The sequence below is a fragment of the Haliotis rubra genome, unplaced genomic scaffold (assembly GCF_003918875.1).
Source record: "Haliotis rubra isolate DU_JTF1 unplaced genomic scaffold, ASM391887v1 Scf14, whole genome shotgun sequence".
Classification (NCBI taxonomy): domain Eukaryota; kingdom Metazoa; phylum Mollusca; class Gastropoda; order Lepetellida; family Haliotidae; genus Haliotis; species Haliotis rubra.
The window spans coordinates 1,992,090-2,015,063 of record NW_025765336.1 but is presented as its reverse complement, the minus strand read 5'-3'; the positions used below and the strand labels follow the sequence as shown (position 1 = coordinate 2,015,063).

Sequence of the window (22,974 nt, the reverse complement as noted above, 5' to 3'; positions counted from 1 at the left end):
AGCTATCTTTCCTTGCCAATAGTATTACACTATTTTCATCTCCATGCCCGTTTGCGCTTAGACAGGGCCCAGTCGTAAACATGGCCACGAGAGGGGTACGAGACGCCATCCGGCTTGCTGGAATGACACGAGTAATTACGAATGACGCATATGGAGCGGAACAAATAATTTGTTGTTAAGATGAAAATCACGTGGTCGGAACAAGACACGTGATTACGTATGTCAAAAAACTGTTCCTTGTGAAGACTGAACCAAGTCCTGACCTTAATGTATTATACTCCTCACAAAAAATTAAGCAACAAGTATTTTCAGTATAATATCTTATTCAATCTCGACAGCGATTGTTACCGACATGTTACTGAAAGGTAAATATTCAAAGAATACATAACCTTTAGTGACTGTCAAATTGATTTATCTGATAACATTGACAACATCACCCGAACACAACCACCCTCAGAAACAACGTACGAAATGTGTGGCATGAATGTGCTCCACTCTTCACACATGCACCCTGATCGGTGTAAACTTACCTGTGATCATTCCTCTGGTACAACATGGGTGTCTTAACTTCCCTTTTATGGATGATAATGCCCGTCCATGGATGATAATGCCCGTCCATGGATGATAAAGCCCGAGAAAGAGTTGTAAATTAGGTTGTTTAGATCAACAACATCACACATATGGACTGGCCTGCAAGGTCACTTGATCTTAATCCCATTGAACATGCTTGGGCATTATTGGAAGTCGTGTATATGGTCTCCATGTTCACCCCCAGACTCTGGATGACCTTGAGAAGGCGTTACACAGAGAATGGCAGATCATTCCATAACAGCCACTTTAAAGGCATTACTGAACACTGCTTCACTGTCCAACACTGACTTGAACCCTAATGTGAACATTTTGCTCCATCAGTGCAGCACATTTTGCACGACTGTTTCACAGGTACAAGCTTTTGATAATTTGTAAGTCTATTATTGGTCAATACCATTTCATTTCATTTTGTTAACAGTGTGTACATATGTTTCACCTTTCTATTGCATCATTACATGGTTTGCAATATCTATTAATGACAACGTAATGAGACTAAAATATTGTGTTGCTTAACTTTTTGTGAGAAGTATATTTTGGTCATAGCCGGATCACAGAACGGACTGGCGTCGGGGGATTCCTATCAGCTGTAGTAAGTAAGTTATGATACGGTTTGAAAGTTTTGCAACCGGATTTTCTTGTACCTTTTGCACCCAGAGTAACAGGTGCAAGATATCCATTGTAACACGTCCCAGATACCAACGGAAACATTTCTCAGATACGAGGTACCTAACGGGTCTCAGGTACCTTGTGTAACATGTCAGAGATACCCAGGGAAACGGGTTTAAGTTACCCAGGGAAATGGTTCTCAGGTTACCAGGGACACATGTCAGAGGTATAGCCTGTTTGCAGTGAAAACGTACCGATGAATTTCAATTTAAACAAAAAAGTGAACGAAACAAAATGAAATTACGATTGCGAATCCTCATAATTTTACCTTGCCAAATGAACATTTAAATCTCAGAATTTTATTCAACTTAGGATAAAAGATGTTTAATATGATAATAGATTCAAATCGCTATTATTGGTTTGTATTACAAGGGGGAAAGCGCAGTAGTTGGAGTGGGTGAGTGAGTGAGTTTAGTTTTACGCCGCTTCTAGCAATATTCCAGCAATATCACGGCGGGGGACACCAGAAATGGGCTTCACACATTGTACCCATGTGGGGAATCGAACCCGAGTCTTCGGCGTGACGAGCGAACGCTTTAACCACTAGGCTGCCCCGCAGTAGTTGGAACAGTGAAACAAATGTACGTGCGGTACGTGATGAGCTTTAACAAGACCAACCCCACTTGTCCTCGGTGTTTCTGTAACGCTAAAAACTGCCATCAAGTTATGCACTGTCACTCACGGGGTCTTAGCACTATATAAAAGGAAAGGAGTGTAATATTCAATCTGCTTCGAATTTTGTGCTGTTTGTTTCATTTTGTAGGTAAATCTGTTGGCTTAAAATGTGTGCACACTTTTAATGGGATAAATACAGTGGGCATTGTTGAATTCGCCCTGAAACGAACTTGGTGTGTTGACCTCGTTACACCCTTTCCTTCTATATAGTGGCAAGACCCCGTGAGTGACAGTACATAACTTGATGGCACTTTTTAGCGTTACAAGCCCCTGTGAATCCCCGATAACGAGTCACAGAATTTACCACAGATAATCACAGGTTGTGACGTGAATTACCGACCTACTTTTAAAAAGTCAGCGATAGTGGAACACATCCACCTTTTTGTCCGCGGATCGTCTCTGGAGTGATGTAGTTAGTGTAGCACGTGAGACACACACACTTCAGTGCAGGCAACTCCCAATGTTGTCAAATCAGGTAGATGGTGCGACGACCACGAAGGAATATAGAACGCATGCGGGGACATGATGTTCCGCCACTCAGGTAAAATGTTTTAGATAATTTTCCACTGGATTTGTGAGTCATTTGGGAGACGCTTCGTTGAGTTCCCACAGGTTAGAGGGTGGATACTTATGCAAACTTTGATAAGTTTATGGAGCTTCCGGTGGCGCTGTGCTCATGGTCGCATGTTAATTTTGCTCGCTCTCGATACATCCAGAAATTAAGCAAATATGTCCAACAAAAGGAGACGGATTAGGGGCAAGAATCTCTCTGAATGTATTTCAAACCCTCGATCGGTCACACAAGAGGCCGAATTTCAGCAGCAGCCCAGAGCAGACCCAAATACTTCATCTGACATGATGAACACGCCGGGTAGGCAGGCAGCCATTGCTCATGACGACACCGAGAGATCAGACCTGAAGCAGTTCATTGCCCTCGCCTTCGGAGAACAAACTACTTAAATAGTAAGTAGGTTGGACACTATGGGAAACGAAATCAAAGATATCCACGCTAAAACAGATGATATTTTGGCCTTAGTTCAATTCAATGCGGAAGAAATAGAATCGAACACAAGCGAACACAAGCGAACTAAACAACCTGAAGTCGGATATGAAAGAAATGAAGGCAGACTTCGAAAGGAAGCTATTAATTCAAGAACTATATTCCCGCAAGAGCAATTTATTGATATATGGTGTACCCGACTATAAAGATTCCGAGTTGGCAGGTAGAGAGACCTTCGGCGCGATGGGGGTTAAAGATGCAGCTGAGATGTTGTTTGTCAACGTGCATAGATTACCTCGTAAGAGCACGGATCCTGTGAATTTCAGAGCATCGATGTCAAAACCTATTGTTGTAAAGTTTGTAAAAGTAGAGGCAAATTGTGTTTAATGCTGCACTGAGAAACTTTACTTCACTAAAAGAGAAGAAAGTTACTATTCGTACGGATGTGCCAGTGCTTCTAAAAACAGAGAGGTCGACTTGCTAATCGCGCCTTCGAGAAAGAAATACAGGTTGCAAACAAGGATCCTCGAAATGGGAATTGAGCTGTCTCTTCAAGTGAGAAAGAATCCCCAGCAACAGTGTAGAACATTAGACATTGATATGGATGAGGCACCCTGGTTCTCTCAATTTCACTTGGTTTGTGACACTGCCCCTTTTGTTTTTTCGCTGACTATAATAAAGATGGACATGAATTTTATGTGCCCTAAATGTGCAACCACCTTGAACAATCAGATAATAGGATTATAGAAGTGACCATGATACATTCACAGTTGTTAACATAACATTGACACGTGCTTTGCTATTTTTAGACCGCATTCACTCCGAGACTATTAACCGGATGTTTTGGGACCGTCAGCCTGTGAGCCAACGTGAGTGACAAGTGCGATATCTTGCTTCACATGAAATGAGTACGTTGAAATATATCAACAGATACGTATTGACAGCGTTACTGTTCTACTTCACAGATGTACATTTGTTTTTACTAAGACTTTGACATCCATTGAGGCCTTCTGGTTTTACCGAATACCTAGCCGAGTACGGTTACCGAGTTCCGTATAATTCCTACTGTACAACAATACAGTATCTACACCACGAGCGATAATGATTGCCAGCTGACATCTATATATTTCATTTTCCACATTTGGGATGATTTATTTATATATGGAGTATTCAGTGAAAGAGCAGGCCTCGGGTTTTCTTTTGTTTTAAGTTTTTCATGTTTCTTTGTTTATTTATTTCATTTCCTCACTTGTTGACTAAAGTTTGTTCCTATCAGGTTCAAATTGCTTTGTTGTACAGATTTTCTCAGTTACTGAATGTATATGACCGTTTCTCATCTTTTTACCTTGTATTTATTCTCAATTCAATTGTTTTAATTTCAGCTTGAGTGATAGCAAAAGCCCAAAAACTTCAGCAAATTTATACTTTGAGCCTACCCTCATTTCAGAAAATCAACTAAAACACTGCCTTGCCATCCCAATTCATACTTTGTTTTACTTCACGTCAAATTATATACTTTTCTGAGACAATAAATGTCTACAGATAACATCAAAAGATAAAAATGATTTCAGCAAACTGTAGAGGACTAGGGGATAAAAACAAACAAAGGGAAGTTATGAATATTCATAGAAAAAAGTGTTACTCAATTATCTATTTACTTGACTGACTGAGTTTGGTTTTACGCCGCTTTTAGCAATATTCCAGCAACATCATGGCGGGGGACACCAGAAATGGGCTTCACACATTGTGGGGATTCGAACCCAGGTCTTCGGCGTGACGAGCCAACGCTTTAACCATTAGGCTGCCCCACTATTTACTAGATATCCATTTAGCTAAAGATGACATCAATATTATGAGAAATGAATGGGGACTTCAAAGTATCATAGCACCTTTCAGATCTGACGCCATGGGAGTGGCAATACTCTTTAATAATGATGTAGATCTTACTATCCACAAAACCATTGAAGATGAAGATGGCAATTTCATTACTGTAGACATTACTACAAAAGATTTACATCAACAAACTGATATGGACCAAACAATGATGATCCTAATGTCTATATCAAGCTATTTGAAAATATATTTTCCCCAGACAATGATTCATTAGTAAATTTTGGAGATTGGAATCTTGTTTTTGGAAAATTACAAATATTTAAATAATCCTAAATCAAGGGATATTGTGATGGAAAACTTACAAAATTATGACCTTTTAAATGTATGGAGGAAATTGAACAAGAATACTAGAAAATATACATGGTGGTAAAAGAATCCAAGGAAACAAGCTAGACTTGATTTGTTTCCTGATTTCTCACGATATGTTTGATATAACTTTGGATTCTGATATCTTACCAGGTTATAAAACAGACCATTCAGCTATATCATTAACCCTCTCAAACACTGTTAATCAGAAAAGAGGCAAGGGTTATTGGAAATTTAATACCATTACTCCTTCATCTGAGATCAACAATATTGATCAGAATTGTGATAAGGTTAAACTTAAAATAAATGCTATCTCTTTTGCATCTTTTTTTAAAAAGGATAAAAATAATAAGACTACTGAATTTGAAATAAAAATAAAAGACTGTGAAGACTATGAAAGATTTCCAAAATAAAGATGAGGCCATGCTGTCAGAAGTTTCAAAACATAAGATGGAATTAGAACAGATAAGGGAAGAGGAATTAAAAGGTATTCAGATTAGAAATAGGATTTTATGGTATGAAGGAGAAAAACCGACCAAATACTTTTGTAATCTAGAAGAAAAAACGTTTCTCAGCAAATCTATAAATTAAGTTGTTACTGACAAAAACGAGGAGATTACACTTTACAGATAACATTTATATCTTAAAGCAGCTGAGAACATTTTATAAGACTCTCTATTCATCAAAAAGCAATTTGGAACAAAATGTTAATTTACAGAATGTTGAAACAATAATGAATTAAGGGAAGAACTCGAAAAAGATATTGATAAGGATGAAATTGCCTTTGCAGTGAAAAATATGAAAAGCAGTAAAAGTCCTGATATTGATGCATTCCCAATTGATTTCTTTCATTTTTCCTGGGAAGACCTTAAAATATGGATTTCCCGATTTGTTAATGATGTTTCTATTAAGAATGAATTATCTTTGACAATGAAGAGAGGGGTTATAACATGCATGTGCAAAGCAAATAAAGATAGAACTCAGTTGAGCACAATAGTGCAGTGGTAAGGTGTCTGCCTATCACACTGAAGGCCCGGGTTCGATCCCCGGTGGAGGCACCTAGGTTCGGGTCCCGAGGTGGGCACATTTGCGAGTATCCTTGGAGAAGATACTCACATCCACATTGTCTCAGTTCATGCAGCTGTAAAATGGGTACCCGTGAGGATTTGCTGGCAATGTGAGTTTAGTTCATTGCGCCTAACAGGCAGCATGGCTGTATGATCCCCAGGGAGTTGAAAAAGTATCGGAAAGTACGATAGTGTCCTATGACCGGGGATAGTAATGTATGTAGCGCCGTGAGCAGGCAATGTGCTTGGATATGAGCACCATATAAGCTGACTATTACTTACTAGCTCAGTTTAAAAATTGGAGACCAATCACTCTTTTGAATGCTTTGTATATAATACTAAGTGCATGTGTATATAATACTAAGTGCATGTGTATATAATACTAAGTGCATGTATAACAAACCGTGTGAAAGAGACTTCAGACTTACTTATACATGAAAACCAAACAGGTTTATTGCAGGTAGAACTATTAGTGAAAATACAAGATTATTATGTGACATCATGTTTGAAAAAAAAAAAAAAGAAATATGCCAGGATTACTCTCCTAACATATCACACAACTTCTTGCATGACACAAAATGGCCACTTATCTGAATTCTTAAAAAATTAAAGGGGTTGTAGACAGGGAGATCCCTTATCACCATATTTATTCCTCATTGTAGATGAAATCTTGGGATGTATGATAAGAAATAATGATAGAATAAAAGGCATTGTCATTGATGAAGAATACAAGTTAGGCCAATTTGCTGATGATACCAAATTATTTCTTGATGGTATAGATGAGAGACTTTATGCAGCTATTGAAACAATCAATACTTTTATAAGATGTCAGGTCTTATAAATATAGATCAGACTAAAGCAATCGGGATTGGCTCAAAGGCAGGTAGTGAAGAAATATTATGTAAAAAAATGAAAATTGAATGGTATAATGGAGAGTTTGATGTGCTGGGAATCAAATTTACCCCAAACCTTGCTGATCTATGGGTAATTAATACAAGAAAAGACTAGAAGTAAACAGATTATTAGCAGTATGGAGAAAAAGACATTTGACATTGATAGGAAAAAGTACTGTCATAAAAACATGAGCCATTTCAAAATTAGTACATATTTTCTGTTCATTGCCCAATCCTCCAGATGACTTTATCAAATCCCTCGAACATTTTGTTTTCAACTTCATTTGGAATGATAAAATAAAAAGAATCACAATGAAAAGATTATAGATTGAAGGGGGACTGGATATGGTTGATATAAAAACATTTATTGAAGCTGTAAAATTATCCACTCTTAGACTTTACTGTAAAAAATAATCCAAGAATACTCCTTGTAATATACCTTATAATGATATCTTCAAGTATGGAGCAAATGTTGACAGAATACTCAACATTGAAAACCCTTATTCAGAGGCCCAGATAAGCTGCGTATCCGGGTAAAATACGCATAGAAAATTTCCAATTACGCATTGAAAAATAATTGCTGCGTACCAATTACGCATTTAAAATGTTAGATACGTAAAAAGTTTAAAACAAATGCGTACAGAATATATTATAAAAATAGCTTGCGCAATGAAAAAGACATCGATTGCTATCAAGTTGTACTGTTAGTATAGGACAAGTGTTGTACTGTCAGTATAGGATGAGTGATATTTTATGAATCATTTCCATTATATTTAAGTTGGTTTTAATTAGGTATGACATGAGGCAGAACATACCTGCTTAGTAAACTTACTCAATGACACAATACTTAGGTGAGTAAAATGACTGAAATACCCACATATTTGAAAGCAGTGGGTAACTGAAAATGAAATACCCACTCAACATTCATAATACCCACTCCAAAAATATACAGTGGGTACAGTACCCACATGAGCTAAACCTTATCTGGAGCTCTGCTAATTGGATGTTTTAAAAGAATGGAACAATTATTGCAAAAAGTTTAATGCTGATTCTGACAATATTGATCTCATTCTTGCAGAACCATTATGGCTCAATCATAATTATAAAAACCTTTGCCATGTTATTAGACACTGGGCAGATAAGGGTTTATTGACAGTAAAAGATTTATGTGATGAACATGGATTTATGCCTTTTGATAAGTTAAAGATAAAATACAAAATAAGAGGGACACTATTAGACTTTAACTATCTACTTCACATCTTACCTGATATTTGGAAAAATGTTATTAAAGGGACAAGAATCATTCCTTCCTACAATTTATACATCAATGTTTACCAAAGAAATATGTTAAAGCTCTCAAAGGGTTCAAGATTATTTTATGACTAGCTGATAAACTTGAAATTTGTACTAAATGGGAAATGATATTCAGTGATTGTGAATTTGATTGGCACAAAAAAATTAACTTCTATAGACAGGCATTAAAAGATGTTAACTTCTTCATTTTCAATACAGATTTTGCAAAGAGTTATTTATACGAAAAAAGAATTATTGAAAATGAACCTGATTGACAATGATTTGTGTAGTTTTTGCAATGACCTTTCTGAGAGCATTTGTTATGTTTTTTGGGAATGTTGTGAAAGCAGGAAATTCTGGAATGATCTGTAACTCTGGATTAATAACCACTTGCCATGAAAAATAAACATTACAAAATATTTGATTTGGTTTGGTACATTGCATAATGATGCATTACTAAATCAAATCATTTCTCTGCCAAAAAACATATCAATTTATGTAATATTAAAAAGTCAATTCCAAAATTCATTAATTATAAAAAGGTATTAAAGGAGATATTTTCCGTAGAATTTTTTTTTTCAAAGAGAAACAATGAAATTGAAAATTTCAATATTAAATGGAATTCACTCATCCCAATATTCAGCAACTAATTAGAATTACATCTTTACAGTAATGTATCTTCACCTTTGTTGTGTTTGTTGTTGCTTTTACCTTTAATGTTGACTTTGTGATCAACTTTGATAAGTTTGAAAATGCTATTGTGTATTTATTCAAAAGATTTTGTTTGTCATTGGATTGTGATGGTATTCCCTGTATTTCATCAGGTAATACGAATAAAGACAGTCATCTCTGAAAATTATGTTAGCATATATGGCCTTTTCTGGTGACCTTACGTTAAAGATAACGTATTACTAGGGATGTGTATTGCAGAGAATTTTCATATTGCGATATATTGCGATGCGAAAGCATGTATTGCAATATATTGCGTGAAGTATTTTTACACAAAAAACTACTTATAATCGAGGTAATGCTTGATTTATAGAGCAAATGCACTGCAAAATCACTATGCTTGATTAAGCTTTAATAACAACTTTTATTCATGATTAAAAATAAAAATGTGAATTATTTTTGGCAAAAATGAAAAAAGGAAATATATAAGGATTTCCGAGTGTTACGAAGTTTTTCGAATGCAAGTCAAAATACCGGTTTTCGATCAAATACTGGTATCGCAATACGTATCGGTTTCATGTGTGAACCGGTAAATACCGGTAAACCGGTTATATTGAGCAGCCCTACGGATTACATCCGTGATGACATTACTGACTCTTTTCTGGGAGATGTTGTTGATTCTCCTTATGATAGTTTGATCTTTCAAGGAAAAACAGACTCAGTGATCCAAAGTAATTTTGGTTAAAGACTTTTTGTGATGAAATCAATCTAGTCGTATCTCCTTCTATTGATTTGATTCGTCCCATTCATATCATATTCCTATTAAATAAGAATACTATCTTACATGTCTTATCTTAGTACATCTGAGAATCTGCCTGACTTGCTTCATATAAAACCAGGTTAAACCTTAAAGATGATTTAGGGGGATATACAAAAGTCCCATACACTGAACATTTAAATTACATTAATAATTAAAACTAATTATTGTCAGAAAATGTTGATCCTTTATTAAAGTTGAATTTCATGTGCAGTTGATAAACACATAATGCTATAGTCATGTCTTGAATTGCATTTATATGTTCTGTGCTAGAGAGTTATTCCTTGCTTCAGATTACAAAGGAGTTTGAGTGACAGCTTACTTGGTAGCTTCTAATGCAGGCCCGTTGCAGACAGGTGGGTACGAGTTGTATTGAAAAGGGTAAAAGGATTGTTGCAATAGTGACTTGCAAGATAAATGCTAGGATTAAATGAACACGTTTTTGGATTTTAGAGACCAGCTGTGATACTCAATTCAAGTTCAACATGAAACTGACCTAATTGGTTTTTATTGCTATTTATGACCTGAAAGTTGCTGTTCATATTTGCATATTTTATAGGCCCTGTACACCCCCAAAATTGGAAATTTAGTTAAGTACTTTGATATTTATGTGAGTTGACTTGCATACATATTGCCAGATGTTATACCTGGATAATTAATGAACCAAAGAAATTAGTCAACATAAAATATAGTAACATAAAACCTGAGTGAGTGAGTTTAATTTTACGCCCCTTTTAGCAATATTCCAGCAATATCAGGGCGGGGGACCCCAGAATGGGCTTCACACATTGTACCCATGTGGGGACTCGAACCCGGGTCTTCGGCGTGACGAGCGAACACTTTAACCACTTGGCTACACAGCCGCCCTCATAAAACATGAAGCGTTATGGATGTCAACTTCTTAATATGAGGAACACAATGTTTCAGAGTAGATACTTACTCTTACTTACTTCACCTGACGAAGGAGTATGTATATACTGACTGACTGAGTTTGGTTTTTACGCTGCTTTAAGTAATATGCCAGCAACATCACAGCAGGGGACACCAGAAATGGGCTTCACACATTGAGCCCATGTGGGAATTCGAACCCGGGTCATCGGGGTGACGAGCCAACGCTTTAACCATTAGGCTAACCCACCGCCCCAGTAAGTATATACTCCGAAACGTTATTTTCCTCATAATAAAGTAGTTGACATCCATAACGCTTCATTTTTTATGAGGGCGGTGAGGTAGCCTAGTGGTTAAAGCGTTCGCTCATCATGCCGAAGACCTGGGTTCTATTCCCCACATGGAGTTGACATCCATAAAACTCTCTTCCATATATGTGTTACTTCAAAATACCATTCAAAGACATGAAGCACCTATAAAAGATCCATGATTGACATTGATATTGATGCTCTGCATGTATTGCTTGTTTGTGAGGATATTTCATCTCTGAAACATAATTGTAATAAACAGGATAGCAACTCTCAAACTGTAACAGCTGTATCTAAAACTGTCACCTGAAGTCAGATGCTGTATATGACACATGTTCAGATTCATGTAAAGTCAAACAGCCCAGAGAAACTCAAGCAGTCATTTCATTCAAATGTAATTCATCCAATCAAACATTTGTATTTATGGCCATTGTACTGAATACGCTGTCTGTGTATCTTGTGTTGAAGCAGTAGACGAGAAAATATCTTGTATTATAGAATGGTAAACATAATATTCATAGGCATTCATGTTCTTATTTGCAGATTGGACACTTTTCTTGATCTGCATCACATTTGATACTTGAGCATTCTACAATCATGCCAATTATATACGTGTCACCCGAGAATGACCCGCAAAGCGAAATACCCAATACTGGAAGTAAACGGCGTTCGCTACCCATCCGTCTTTGATGAGGAGATCATCCGGAACATGATGGATGTGGACATGAACGATGATGACGTAATGTTGTGTGGATATATGCGATCTGGTAAATAACACCTTGTACTAATGTGTGTCCTTTATTAAAATAATAACTGGTGTTAAGGAAGAAATTGTATAACCGTTTTGGCATCAATCCTGAGAAAAATTTCAATTCCTCTCATGTGTAAAATATGCGACACCCCCAGCATATAATCTGGATACAGGGCTCGATTTATTGCTTTGTTACTTGCACTGGTGCAATCCAATATTGCAAAATGCAACCTAGTTATTAGTCTAACTTGCACCAGGTCAATTTTTGAGTGGGTAAACCTCTGAATAAAACACCTAAATAATTCAATAGCATATTTCTTTCATTACATATCACAATAAAAGCAGTGCAACTGGAATTTGGTCAGTGCAACTAGGCTTTCATCTCTAGTTGCTCCTGGTGCGAGTAGGTGAACATCTCTTAAATCGAGCCCTGGGATATATCTGAAGGCGTAAAAGTAGACTCACTCATTTCTTGTTTACATGGAATCGGAAATCTTAGTAGACAATGCAGTTTTACTTTGTCTGCAGCAAGACAAGACCCCTGTTTATTAAGGACATCTTCTGAATAGTTATTTCATATGACTTCAGTCCTTGTATGTTTGTCAACGTAAGTTTTGATTTATTACAGAACTATGAGATAACATTCACATAATGTGAATCACAAACAAACAAACCAACTCTCTGTGAAAGTTGTGTGTGAGAGACAGGACTATGGTGTCATCACATGTTCTCAGTGATCTTTTAATAGAACATTTGTCAAAGGTGACTTTCTTGGTCAAGCCTGGATTTCAGCCGACATGTATTTATTAGTACTCAGAAAGTGTCCAATCAAAAGCAATGTTTATCCATGTATACTATGGTATATCTACACGTATATATCATGATATATACTTTGCCTTGATCAATAATTGGTTTTATTACCCACGTGGTCAACGTATGGGTAGTTGCATACTAATCTCGTGCGTCACACAAGTGTCGTACCGCGTTGACCTGTGTCGTAACGACTTGACCTGAGATTCTAACGATTTGATTGGATAACCGATGACCTCTCAATTAGGTCACATTCTGACGTAACTACTTTTTATTCATAACAAACACGTGAATTCATTCATTCTACAACTTAAATGCATTGTGGGAATGTAAACATTATGATCGTTGCCGTGTCGCTGTTTAATTGTGAGTCGAACTGAGACATTATATCTGTCGAAAAACATAAGCGCAATGTTTCCATCAGTGATGTTAGCCGAATGATGCAACTGCAAACAAAGAAACGCGGTGCTACGGAGTAGTTTACTGTACGAGGCGATGGCAACTGACATGCATCGTAACGTCGGTTACCATGGCAGTGACGTCATTACAGTGTGACGTCATGCAAATATTGTACTACAGTACAAAACTCTTCCGCAACCTCTTTATGAAACCGGTTTCTTTTTGAAACCAAAATAAGAACAAAAATACGCTATTTTGTCAATTTAATGCATGTCAGACGTGGGTAATAAATAAAATACCACACTCGGTCTCATTACATACGAATTATACGAAACTCATGACCTTCCTGGTCATTAGCTGGGATTTTGTATGGCAGCAGCTATAGCTGGAAAACATTAAAACTATAAGCCTATTGAATAATGAATAGCATTTGAAAATATGCATTTTATGAGGCAGACAATGTGTTCTTTGTTCAACAGTCTGAAGCATACATGGTTTTTTTCAAGCATTTTCTGAGACGATTATTATCCCCCGCAACACGTTTTGCGGGCGGTATTAAAATGTGCTCCGTGTGTGCGTGCGTGCGTGTGTGCGTGCACATTTAGCTTTTCCAGAGCAGAGCTTTAAAACCGTTCAATATTTCTTCGCCAAACTTGGCACATGGATAGGTCTGGTGGTGTACTGGTGCCTTTTGGTAGTTTTGCTATATTCTGAATAAAATGCTTTTTGTGTTTCCATGGCAACAATATTTCTTCGCCAAACTTGGCACATGGATAGGTCTGGTGGTGTACTGGTGCCTTTTGGTAGTTTTGAAATTCTGAATAAAATGCTTTTTGTGTTTCCATGGCAACAAATTTGGCTTCGACTGAATTTTGTGGTAGTGCTCCTTTCTGGAGCAGAACTTAAAAACCTTTCAATACTCTCCTTCCACTTTGCCATATACATGTACACACCAAAACAAGTGACATAATCATAACTAGTAGACATATTCATGAAGAGTATTTTGCCATTGCGGGGGATATTGATGACTTTGTCTTCTTCTTTTATTTATTTAGTCCCTGTCGTTTACGATCTTCTTCCATGTGGCAGGGACTCACTGGTGTTTTGAAGTAATCAACATGCTGTTGAGGAAGTGTGACGACACGATACCCTACAGGAAGGAAGACTTTCACATCGAGCAAAGATCCAATGAGAAGCTTGCACATCTTCCTTTACCCCGAGTTCTCAATGGACACATGCATTTTGAACTTCTCCCCAAAGCGGCACTGGAAAAGAAGTTGAAAATTGTTTATGTTTTGAGAGACCCACGAGATGTCACCTGCTCTTGGTATCAGCTGATGAAAAAGTATTTTCGGGACAGAGAGGTTGAGATATGTCCTCTTGCAGACTGGATGAAGTTATTCCTAAATGGCAAACGTATGTTTGCACGCTCCTATGTGTGTTGTGGTGTGCATTGCTGCATGTATTCATGTGTGTGTTGCTGTATGTGTTCCCATTAGTGTATTTTTGTTGCTGTATGTGTTCCCATCAGTGTATTTTTGTTGCTGTACGTGTTCCCATCAGTGTATATTTGTTGCTGTATGTGTTCCCATCAGTGTATTTTTGTTGCTGTATGTGTTCCCATCAGTGTATTTTTGTTGCTGTATGTGTTCCCATCAGTGTATTTTTGTTGCTGTATGTGTTCCCATTAGTGTATTTTTGTTGCTGTATGTGTTCCCATCAGTGTATTTTTGTTGCTGTATGTGTTCCCATCAGTGTATTTTTGTTGCTGTATGTGTTCCCATCAGTGTATTTTTGTTGCTGTATGTGTTCCCATTAGTGTATTTTTGTTGCTGTATGTGTTCCCATCAGTGTATTTTTGTTGCTGTATGTGTTCCCATCAGTGTATTTTTGTTGCTGTATGTGTTCCCATCAGTGTATTTTTGTTGCTGTATGTGTTCCCATCAGTGTATTTTTGTTGCTGTATGTGTTCCCAAGTGTGCTACTGTATGTGTTCCGGTGTCTTGCTGTGTGTTCCTATGTGTCTTGCTGTGTGTTCTTGTGTGTGATACTGTATGTGTTCATGTGTGTTGCTGTATGTTCCTGTGTGTTACTACAGTCAAATCCCGATGAGTCGAATCGCTGGGGACCAAGTAATACATTTGACTTATCGATGTATTCGAGACATAGGTATGTCTATGAGGGTAGAAAAAAAGATGATCCAGTCCTAATTCCTCCACCTAAGCATTTGTTTACCTAATGATTTCCATATCACTAATAGGGGCACCTTATCAGTTCCAGTCTGATTAGCACAGACAGTGATTTCCGTAAAATCACTAATCTGCCTTTTGAACTCACCCGTCAATGGCGGAAAGGTGTGAGCCGCACTGGTTTGTTAATTGGATCAGTTTGCTACACCAATCAACTTCTCATTGACTGACTTCGGCTTATGTATACAAGATTGCTGTTGTTTGAATCTCATGGGACCAAATTTCCTTCTCGAGTCATTGTGTGTATTTATGAGACGAATTCGTGTAACCGGTATTCAAATGATGACAACTATAACAGGGAATGGTCGGGACCGACAGGTACTTCGAGTTATGCATAATATTCGAGACACCGGCATTCGACTCATCGGGATTTGACTGTATATGTTCCTGTATGTGTAGCTGTGTTCCTCTGTGTGTTGTTGTATATGTTCCTTTGTGTGTTCCTGTGTATGATGCTATATATGCTCCTGTCTGTTGACGTATGCGTTCCTGTGTGTGTTCCTGTATGTTCCTGTGTATGATGCTATATATGCTCCTGTGTGTTGACGTATGCATTCCTGTGTGCATTCCCATTTGTTTCTGTGTGTTGCTCTATGTGTTCCTGTATGTGCTAGTGTATGTGTTCCTGTATGTGTGTTCTTGTACGTTCCTTTATGTTCCTGTGTGTATTCCAGTTTGTTCCTTTGTGTTGCTATATGTGTTCCTGTATGTGCGACCGCCTCTGTGGTGTAGTGGTTAGAGCGTCCTCCCGGAGAGCAGAAGGTCGCAGGTTCAATCCCCGGCCGCGTCATACCAAAAGACGTTAAAATATGGTACTTGTTGGACCCTGCCTGGCGCTCGGCATTAATGGGTACAACACGGACTGGTCAGCTCGGAGTCAGTATACTGTGTCTGAGTGGGGTATTCATGCTTAACTGCGGCATGGTATCTCAGTGGGCTAGCACTATAAAACCAGGTTCAGTATGGGCTAGTACAAGCAGCCGCACATACACACGCATGCACGTCGTCATATGAGCGAAATATTCTTAAGTGCAACGTTAAACCCAATTTCACCTCACCTGTTCCTGTATGTTCCTGTGTGTTGGTACATGTGTTCCTGTGCATGGTTCTGTATGTGTTCCTGTGTGTTGGTATATGTGTTCCTGTGAGTGCTGCTGTATATGTTTCTGTGTGTTGGTACATATGTTCCTGTGCATGTTGCTGTTATTGTTCCTGTGTGTTGGTACATGTGTTCCTGTGCATGCTGCTGTATATGTTCCTGTGTGTGCTGCTTTATATGTTCCTGTGTATTCCTGTGCGTGCTGTTGTATATGTTCCTGTGTGTTGGTACATGTGTTCCTGTCGTGCTGCTGTATATGTTCCTCTGTGTGCTGCTGTATATGTTCCTGTGTGTGCTGCTTTATATGTTCCTGTGTATTCCTGTGCGTGCTGTTGTATATGTTCCTGTGTGTTGGTACATGTGTTCCTGTCGTGCTGCTGTATATGTTCCTGTGTGTTGGTACATTTTTTTAATGTGCGTGCAGTTGTATATGTTCCTCTGTGTTGGTACCTGTGTTCCTGTTCGTGCTGCTGTATATGTTCCTGTGTGTTGGTACATGTGTTCCTGTGTGTGCTGCTGTATATGTTCCTGTATGTTGGTACATGTGTTCCTATGCGTGCTGCTGTATATGTTCCTGTGTGTTGGTACATGTGTTCCTATGCGTGCTGCTGTATATGTTCCTGTGTGTTGGTACATGTGTTCCTATGCGTGCTGCTGTATATGTTCCTGTGTGTTGGTACATGTGTTCCTGTGCCTGCTGCTGTATATGTTACTGTGTGTGCTGCTGTATATGTTACTGTGTGTGCTGCTGTATATGTTACTGTGTGTGCTCCTGTATATGTTCCTGTGTGTTGGTACATGTGTTCCTGTGTGTGCTGCTGTATATGTTACTGTGTGTGCTGCTGTATATGTTACTGTGTGTGCTGCTGTATATGTTCCTGTGTGTGCTGCTGTATATGTTCTTTTGTATTCCTGTGCATGCTGCTGTATATGTTCCTGTGTGTTGGTACATGTGTTCCTGTGTGTGCTGCTGTATATGTTACTGTGTGTGCTGCTGTATATGTTACTGTGTGTGCTGCTGTATATGTTACTGTGTGTGCTGCTGTATATGTTACTGTGTGTGCTGCTGTATATGTTACTGTGTGTGCTGCTGTATATGTTCCTGTGTGTTGGTACATGTGTTCCTGTGTGTGCTGCTGATATTACTGTGTGTGCTGCTGTATATGTTACATGTGTGCGCTGCTGTATATGTTCCTGTGTGTGTGCTGCTGTATATGTTACTGTGTGTTGGTACATGTGTTCCTGTGTGTGCTGCTGATATTACTGTGTGTGCTGCTGTATATGTTACTGTGTGTGCTGCTGTATATGTTCGTGTGTGTGCTGCTGCTGTATATGTTACTGTGTGTGCTGCTGTATATGTTACTGTGTGTGCTGCTGTATATGTTACTGTGTGTGCTGCTGCTGTATATGTTACTGTGTGTGCTGCTGTATATGTTACTGTGTGTGCTGCTGTATATGTTACTGTGTGTGCTGCTGTATATGTTCCTCTGTGTGTGCTGCTGTATATGTTACTGTCGTGCTGCTGTATATGTTCCTCTGTGTGCTGCTGTATATGTTACTGTGTGTGCTGCTGTATATGTTCCTGTGTATTCCTGTGCGTGCGGTTGTATATGTTCCTGTGTGTTGGTACATGTGTACCTATGCATGCTGCTGTATATGTTTCTGTGTGTTGGTACATGTGTTCCTGTGCGGGCTGCTGGATATGTTTCTGTGTGTTGGTACATGTGTTCCTGTGTGTGCTGCTGTATATGTTTCTGTGTGTTGGTACATGTGTTCCTGTGTGTGCTGCTGGATATGTTCCTGTGTGTTGGTACATGTGTTCCTTTGAGTGCTGCTGGATATGTTCCTGTGTGTTGGTACATGTGTTCCTGTGTGTGCTGCTGTATATGTTCATGTGTGTTGGTAAATATATTCCAGTTCTTGCTTCTGTTTATGTTCCTGTGTGTTGGTACATGTGTTCCTGTGCGTGCTGCTATATATGTTCCTGTGTGTTGGTACATATATTGTGTTGTGCTGCCTGTAAATGCATTCGTGTGTGTGTTCCTGTATGTGTTCCTACTTCATTGGCTTGGGTGGCCAACTACTTGTTATCCCTTACATAAGTTCGTACAATTCAAATCTTGACAGGAATATCTCACCTTGATACACAAATGTGATTCTCATACATAATGTGTATATGCACATAGAATGTCACATGGTATTTCCGATTATCCCTATGAAAAGTTGAGTTGTTTTGATAGTTTATTATGTATATTCCTTTAACAGTTGATTGGGGCTCCTGGTTCGATCACGTGAAGAACTGGGAGAAGGCCATGGTCAATCCTCAGCACTCCTCATCGATTTTAGTGGTCCGCTTTGAGGATCTTGTGACAGTAAGTGAGTGAGTGAGTGTTTCTGTCCTGATGTGAGCACTATTTCAGGTATCCGTGATGATCTTCAGCAACCGATGCTTGTTGTAAGAGGTAGCTAACGGTATCAGATCAGACTCAGGCTCGCTGACTTAATTGACTCATATGTCACCGTATCCCAAATGCGTAAATCGATGCTCATGGTTTTGATCACTGTATTGTATGCATTAGACTCCTATTAACAGACGATCGACATGAAGCTGGATTATTGCTGACTGCAGTGTTAAAAAGCAAACAAAACAGAATTTCAGGTTCAGTGCAGAAAATTAGGTTGAGTTTGTTTCCTGGTTCATCCATAACAGGAAGAACAATCAACAATACCTTGGTATAATGATGAAAAACAGCCAGGTGCCATATCCCGAGAATCACCCACCGAGTATTGGCAACCTATGATTCAACAGATGTTTTAAGTGATTGTCGGGAAACAGGTTGGCCAGTAGTTTGCTGTCCCTTGGGCACATCAGAAACCTCTGATTGCCATATCCCAAGAATCACCCACTGAGTATTGGCAACCTATGATTCAACAGATGTTTTAAGTGATTGTCGGGAAACAGGTTGGCCAGTAGTTTGCTGTCCCTTGGGCACATCAGAAACCTCTGATTGCCATATCCCAGAATCACCCCTGAGTATTGGCAACCTATGATTGGATGGATTTGAAACAGGTTGGCCAGTAGTTTGTTGTCCCTTGGGCACATCAGAAACCTCCTCTGATTGAAACTTTACTCATTCAACGATGTTTTAAGTGACTGCAATTAGGTTTATGAGCATAACAATGCTGGACGGGTTGGGGTGGGGTGGGGCTGTAAAGCCTGGGCACTGTGTTAACCAAGTGGTTAAAGGGTTCACTTGAAGACCCGGAATCAATTCCCCGCATGGGACCAATATCAAATCAAATCAATATATGAGGCCTTGCTGTCTCCCTCAGTGATATTGCTGGAATATTGCTGGAATTACCCCACTCAATCACTCCTTTAAAGCCTAATGGTATCAGATAGTTGGGACTGAATAACCTCAGGGGTTGATATTCTGTCAAAGTCATCATTGATATCAGTGATCCATACATAAACTCTTCATTCCTATTTACTTGCCACAGTCGATCTTCCGGAATACCCAGACAGATTAAACGTCTGGCGATGACGTTATGTGTTATCCCTTTTCATGTTTACAGCAACCAGTTCGAGAAATTGAAAGAATCGACAAATTTCTCAACACGAAAACAGATGACAAGTTTCGGAGACGAGTCGTGGAGAAGTGTAGCCTTGACAACATGATACGAGACAAGCACTCCGTTACAGATAAGCTGGAGGGGAAGAGTGTTCATTTTGTTCAAGGTATTATAGACTGTAACCTCAATAATCCGTACACCTCGCCTCCAGGCAATAACAACCTTTTTATTTCCCTACTGTATCACTGTTGTATCTTTAATGGCTGAATGTTTTCAACACAGGACCATTTTGATAATTTTTATAAAAACATTTGGGTAATTCCAGTTCCAAGGGAGGACTGTACTGGCTGAACATGTGATTGATAGTGTGAACAGCAGCAGGGTACCTTTTCTGACCAACCAACCGTGAAGTCATAGGGTTTTTTAGTTTAATGAGCCGTGAGGTTTTTAATTCAATATTCTCATGGGGTAGTGTCCAAAGACTCCAGGAGGGGGTGGGGTAGCCTATTGTTAAAGAGTCCACTCACAATGCTGAAGGCACATGGGTACAATGTGTGAGGCATATTTCTGGTCTCCTCTGCCGTGATATTGCTGGAATATTGCTAACATATGGCGAACTCACTCACCCCCAAAGCCTCCAGACAACTTTCAAGCAAGAACAAATATGCTTCAGTACAGTATTGAATTTTAACCTTAAAGTATGTATGTTCTCTGATTGGTTAAAAGGTCTGATTCAGCAATATTCCCGCTATGGTGGCGGTCTGTAAATAATCAAGTCTGATCAGACGATCCAGTGATCAGCAGCATGGGCATCGATCTATGCAACTGGGATACAAGGAATGTGTCAAGGAGGTCATCGAGCCTGACCACCCGATCCTGTTAGTCACTTCTTACAACAAGCGGCGGTGGGGTAGCCTAGTGGTTAAAGCGTTGGCTCGTCACGCCGAAGACCCGGGTTCGATTCCCCACATGGGCACAATGTGTTAAGCCAATTTCTGGTGTCCCCCGCCATGATATTGCTGGAATATTGCTAAAAGCGGCTTAAAACTAAACTCAGTCAATCAGTCAGTCTTACAACAAGCATGGGTTGCTGAAAACCAATTCTAACGGGGATCTTATGGCGGGTTTTGTTCTTGTCTTGTAAAATTGTGAAGCAACAAACAAACAAATAATTGTGTTGTACGTAAATGTTGATATTGTGGGTTATCATGACGTCATTTTAAATTTAGGAAAGATCGGAGCATGGAAGGACAACTTTTCTGCAGAGCTGAGCGAATATTTCAACCGTGTCTACCACGACGAAAAGATGAAAGATTCCAAGTTCTACAATATGTACAGACAGCATTGAAGTCCATACTGACAACATGTCGCAGTTCGTTGTCGTAGTTGGTTGTCTTTGGTTGTCTGAGGAATCGTGACACCATCACTGACTAATCCATCATAATTATATGATTTTCAGAAAATTCAACAACCCAAGTTTTCAAAACAGGTTAGATTGTGGGAATGGTAAAAGGGACTTTGCATTTAGTAGACATTTTACTTACATTTTAAGCTAATCCATCATAATTATATGATTTTCAGAAAACTGATTCACCCAAGATATAAGAAAAGGTTAGATTGTGGGAAAGGTAAAAGAGTTACTTTGCATTTAGTAGACATTTTACTTACATTTTAAGCTAATCAATCATAATTATATGATTTTCAAAAAAATTGATTCACCCAAGTGAAATTACAAAAAGGTAAGATTGTGAGAGGCATTTGGAAGTTGGAGTAGTAAGGAAGAATAATACATGTATATAGATTAATAACTTATTTATCACAGTGAGAGCGACGTTTAGGTGTAGTATTCACTTGGTAACGACGTCAGAACCTACACGTCGCTCTCACTGAAATAAAGAAGTTGTTCATCCATATATTGTAATCCTTCCAAGAAGTCTAAGTTTGGCGACATTTGACGGTTAATGATTATAATTTAAGAAATTAAGACAATATCTCTTTGCCAAGAACAAGAAAAAACCATTTCTGACGAATTGTTTTTCTCATCGACAATTCAAGAAATTGTACTAAACTATCAAACTTCAAATCAATTTCAAATCGAATCATCCTATAACTCAGCTCTACTGTACTTATCTTACGGTATTAGACAAGTCAACATACTACATATGCAAACACGTCATAACGCTAACAGATTAAGTTACAGGGTACAGGGTAGGACTAAAGTATTAGAAATAGAAATAAACTGTTTTTAGGCTGTTACTCTGTATCCCTAAAATTTACACTACTGCAAATAGCATATGTCGAAATAACCCACATCAGCCTAACTGGGCGTTTAAAGGGATGCGTAATAGGATATCCAGAAAAGCATGTTTACTCGTAAAATCGGGCAAAACGTAGAAAAAATACCAATAGCTGCTGAAAACAATAGATCAGACTATAGGTGGCAATTAGGTCGCTCAGCCAGGTCGACTCACTTGGCATGAAATGCGCGTGCTGCCCACAGGCACAAGGGGTCATTTCAAAGATATTTTTATGCTTTTTCATGTGTATTGAAATTGTCTCTATTGATTATCTTATCTTAGCTGATATCTCAGGGTCGCGTGCCGATCTGTCGAATTTCTGATTTCAGAGTAGTAAATGCATTCGACGGATGAGCACTGTGATCTTAACTATTAATTAGTTATCAAAACATTGTATCATACCAAAGAAAGACGCAAGGGATGTTGGATGGTTTGACTCTCTTTATTTTTGTTCTTTTGTACTTATCTTTGCCTACTCATATGATACAATGAGAAATTGATGCATTAAATATATGTTATTTTTGTACTTTTATACAGAATTGAAATTGTTGCATTAAATAACATGCATTCATACGGAGATATGTATACAAGGATATTATATCTATATCTGCATTCAATAAAATGAAAGTTACTCCTAAGAATTTAGCTTCTTTTTATCCCCCGCAACGCGTTTTGCAGGGGTATTAAAATGGACTCCGTCCGTGCGTCCGGGCACATTTGACTTTTCCGG

General features: G+C 38.6%; 2 protein-coding genes across 4 annotated transcripts in view; both read left to right on the top strand.

Moving 5' to 3' along the window:
* LOC124268713 (sulfotransferase 1E1-like) overlaps positions 1-22,974 on the top strand; it is a 61,049-nt gene that overhangs the window by 11,917 nt on the left and 26,158 nt on the right. The gene's annotated exons all lie outside the window — the stretch shown is intronic.
* On the top strand, positions 2,322-22,305 carry LOC124268716 (3-beta-hydroxysteroid sulfotransferase-like). 3 transcript variants are annotated; one of them, XM_046703717.1, is made up of 8 exons: positions 2,332-2,473; positions 3,742-3,840; positions 10,164-10,226; positions 11,610-11,833; positions 14,116-14,442; positions 18,640-18,746; positions 19,951-20,113; positions 21,177-22,305. In XM_046703717.1, the coding sequence occupies exons 4-8, from the start codon at positions 11,692-11,694 to the stop codon at positions 21,293-21,295; spliced, it is 858 nt and encodes a 285-aa protein (XP_046559673.1). In that variant the 5' UTR covers positions 2,332-2,473; positions 3,742-3,840; positions 10,164-10,226; positions 11,610-11,691; the 3' UTR covers positions 21,296-22,305. The 3 variants fall into 3 exon arrangements, with proteins under 3 accessions (XP_046559676.1, XP_046559674.1, XP_046559673.1); XM_046703720.1 differs by lacking the exon at positions 21,177-22,305 and having other exon boundaries at positions 2,322-2,473; positions 18,640-18,754; positions 19,951-20,088; XM_046703718.1 differs by lacking the exon at positions 10,164-10,226 and having other exon boundaries at positions 2,331-2,473; positions 3,742-3,862.

Coding starts and splice junctions, on each gene's coding strand:
- LOC124268716 (XM_046703718.1), top strand. CDS start 11,692: ATGACCCGCAAAGCGAAATACCCAATACTGGAAGTAAACGGCGTTCGC. Junction 18,747..19,950: donor GCTTTGAGGATCTTGTGACA/GTAAGTGAGTGA, acceptor TCATGTTTACAG/CAACCAGTTCGAGAAATTGA. Junction 20,114..21,176: donor GAGTGTTCATTTTGTTCAAG/GTATTATAGACT, acceptor TTTTAAATTTAG/GAAAGATCGGAGCATGGAAG.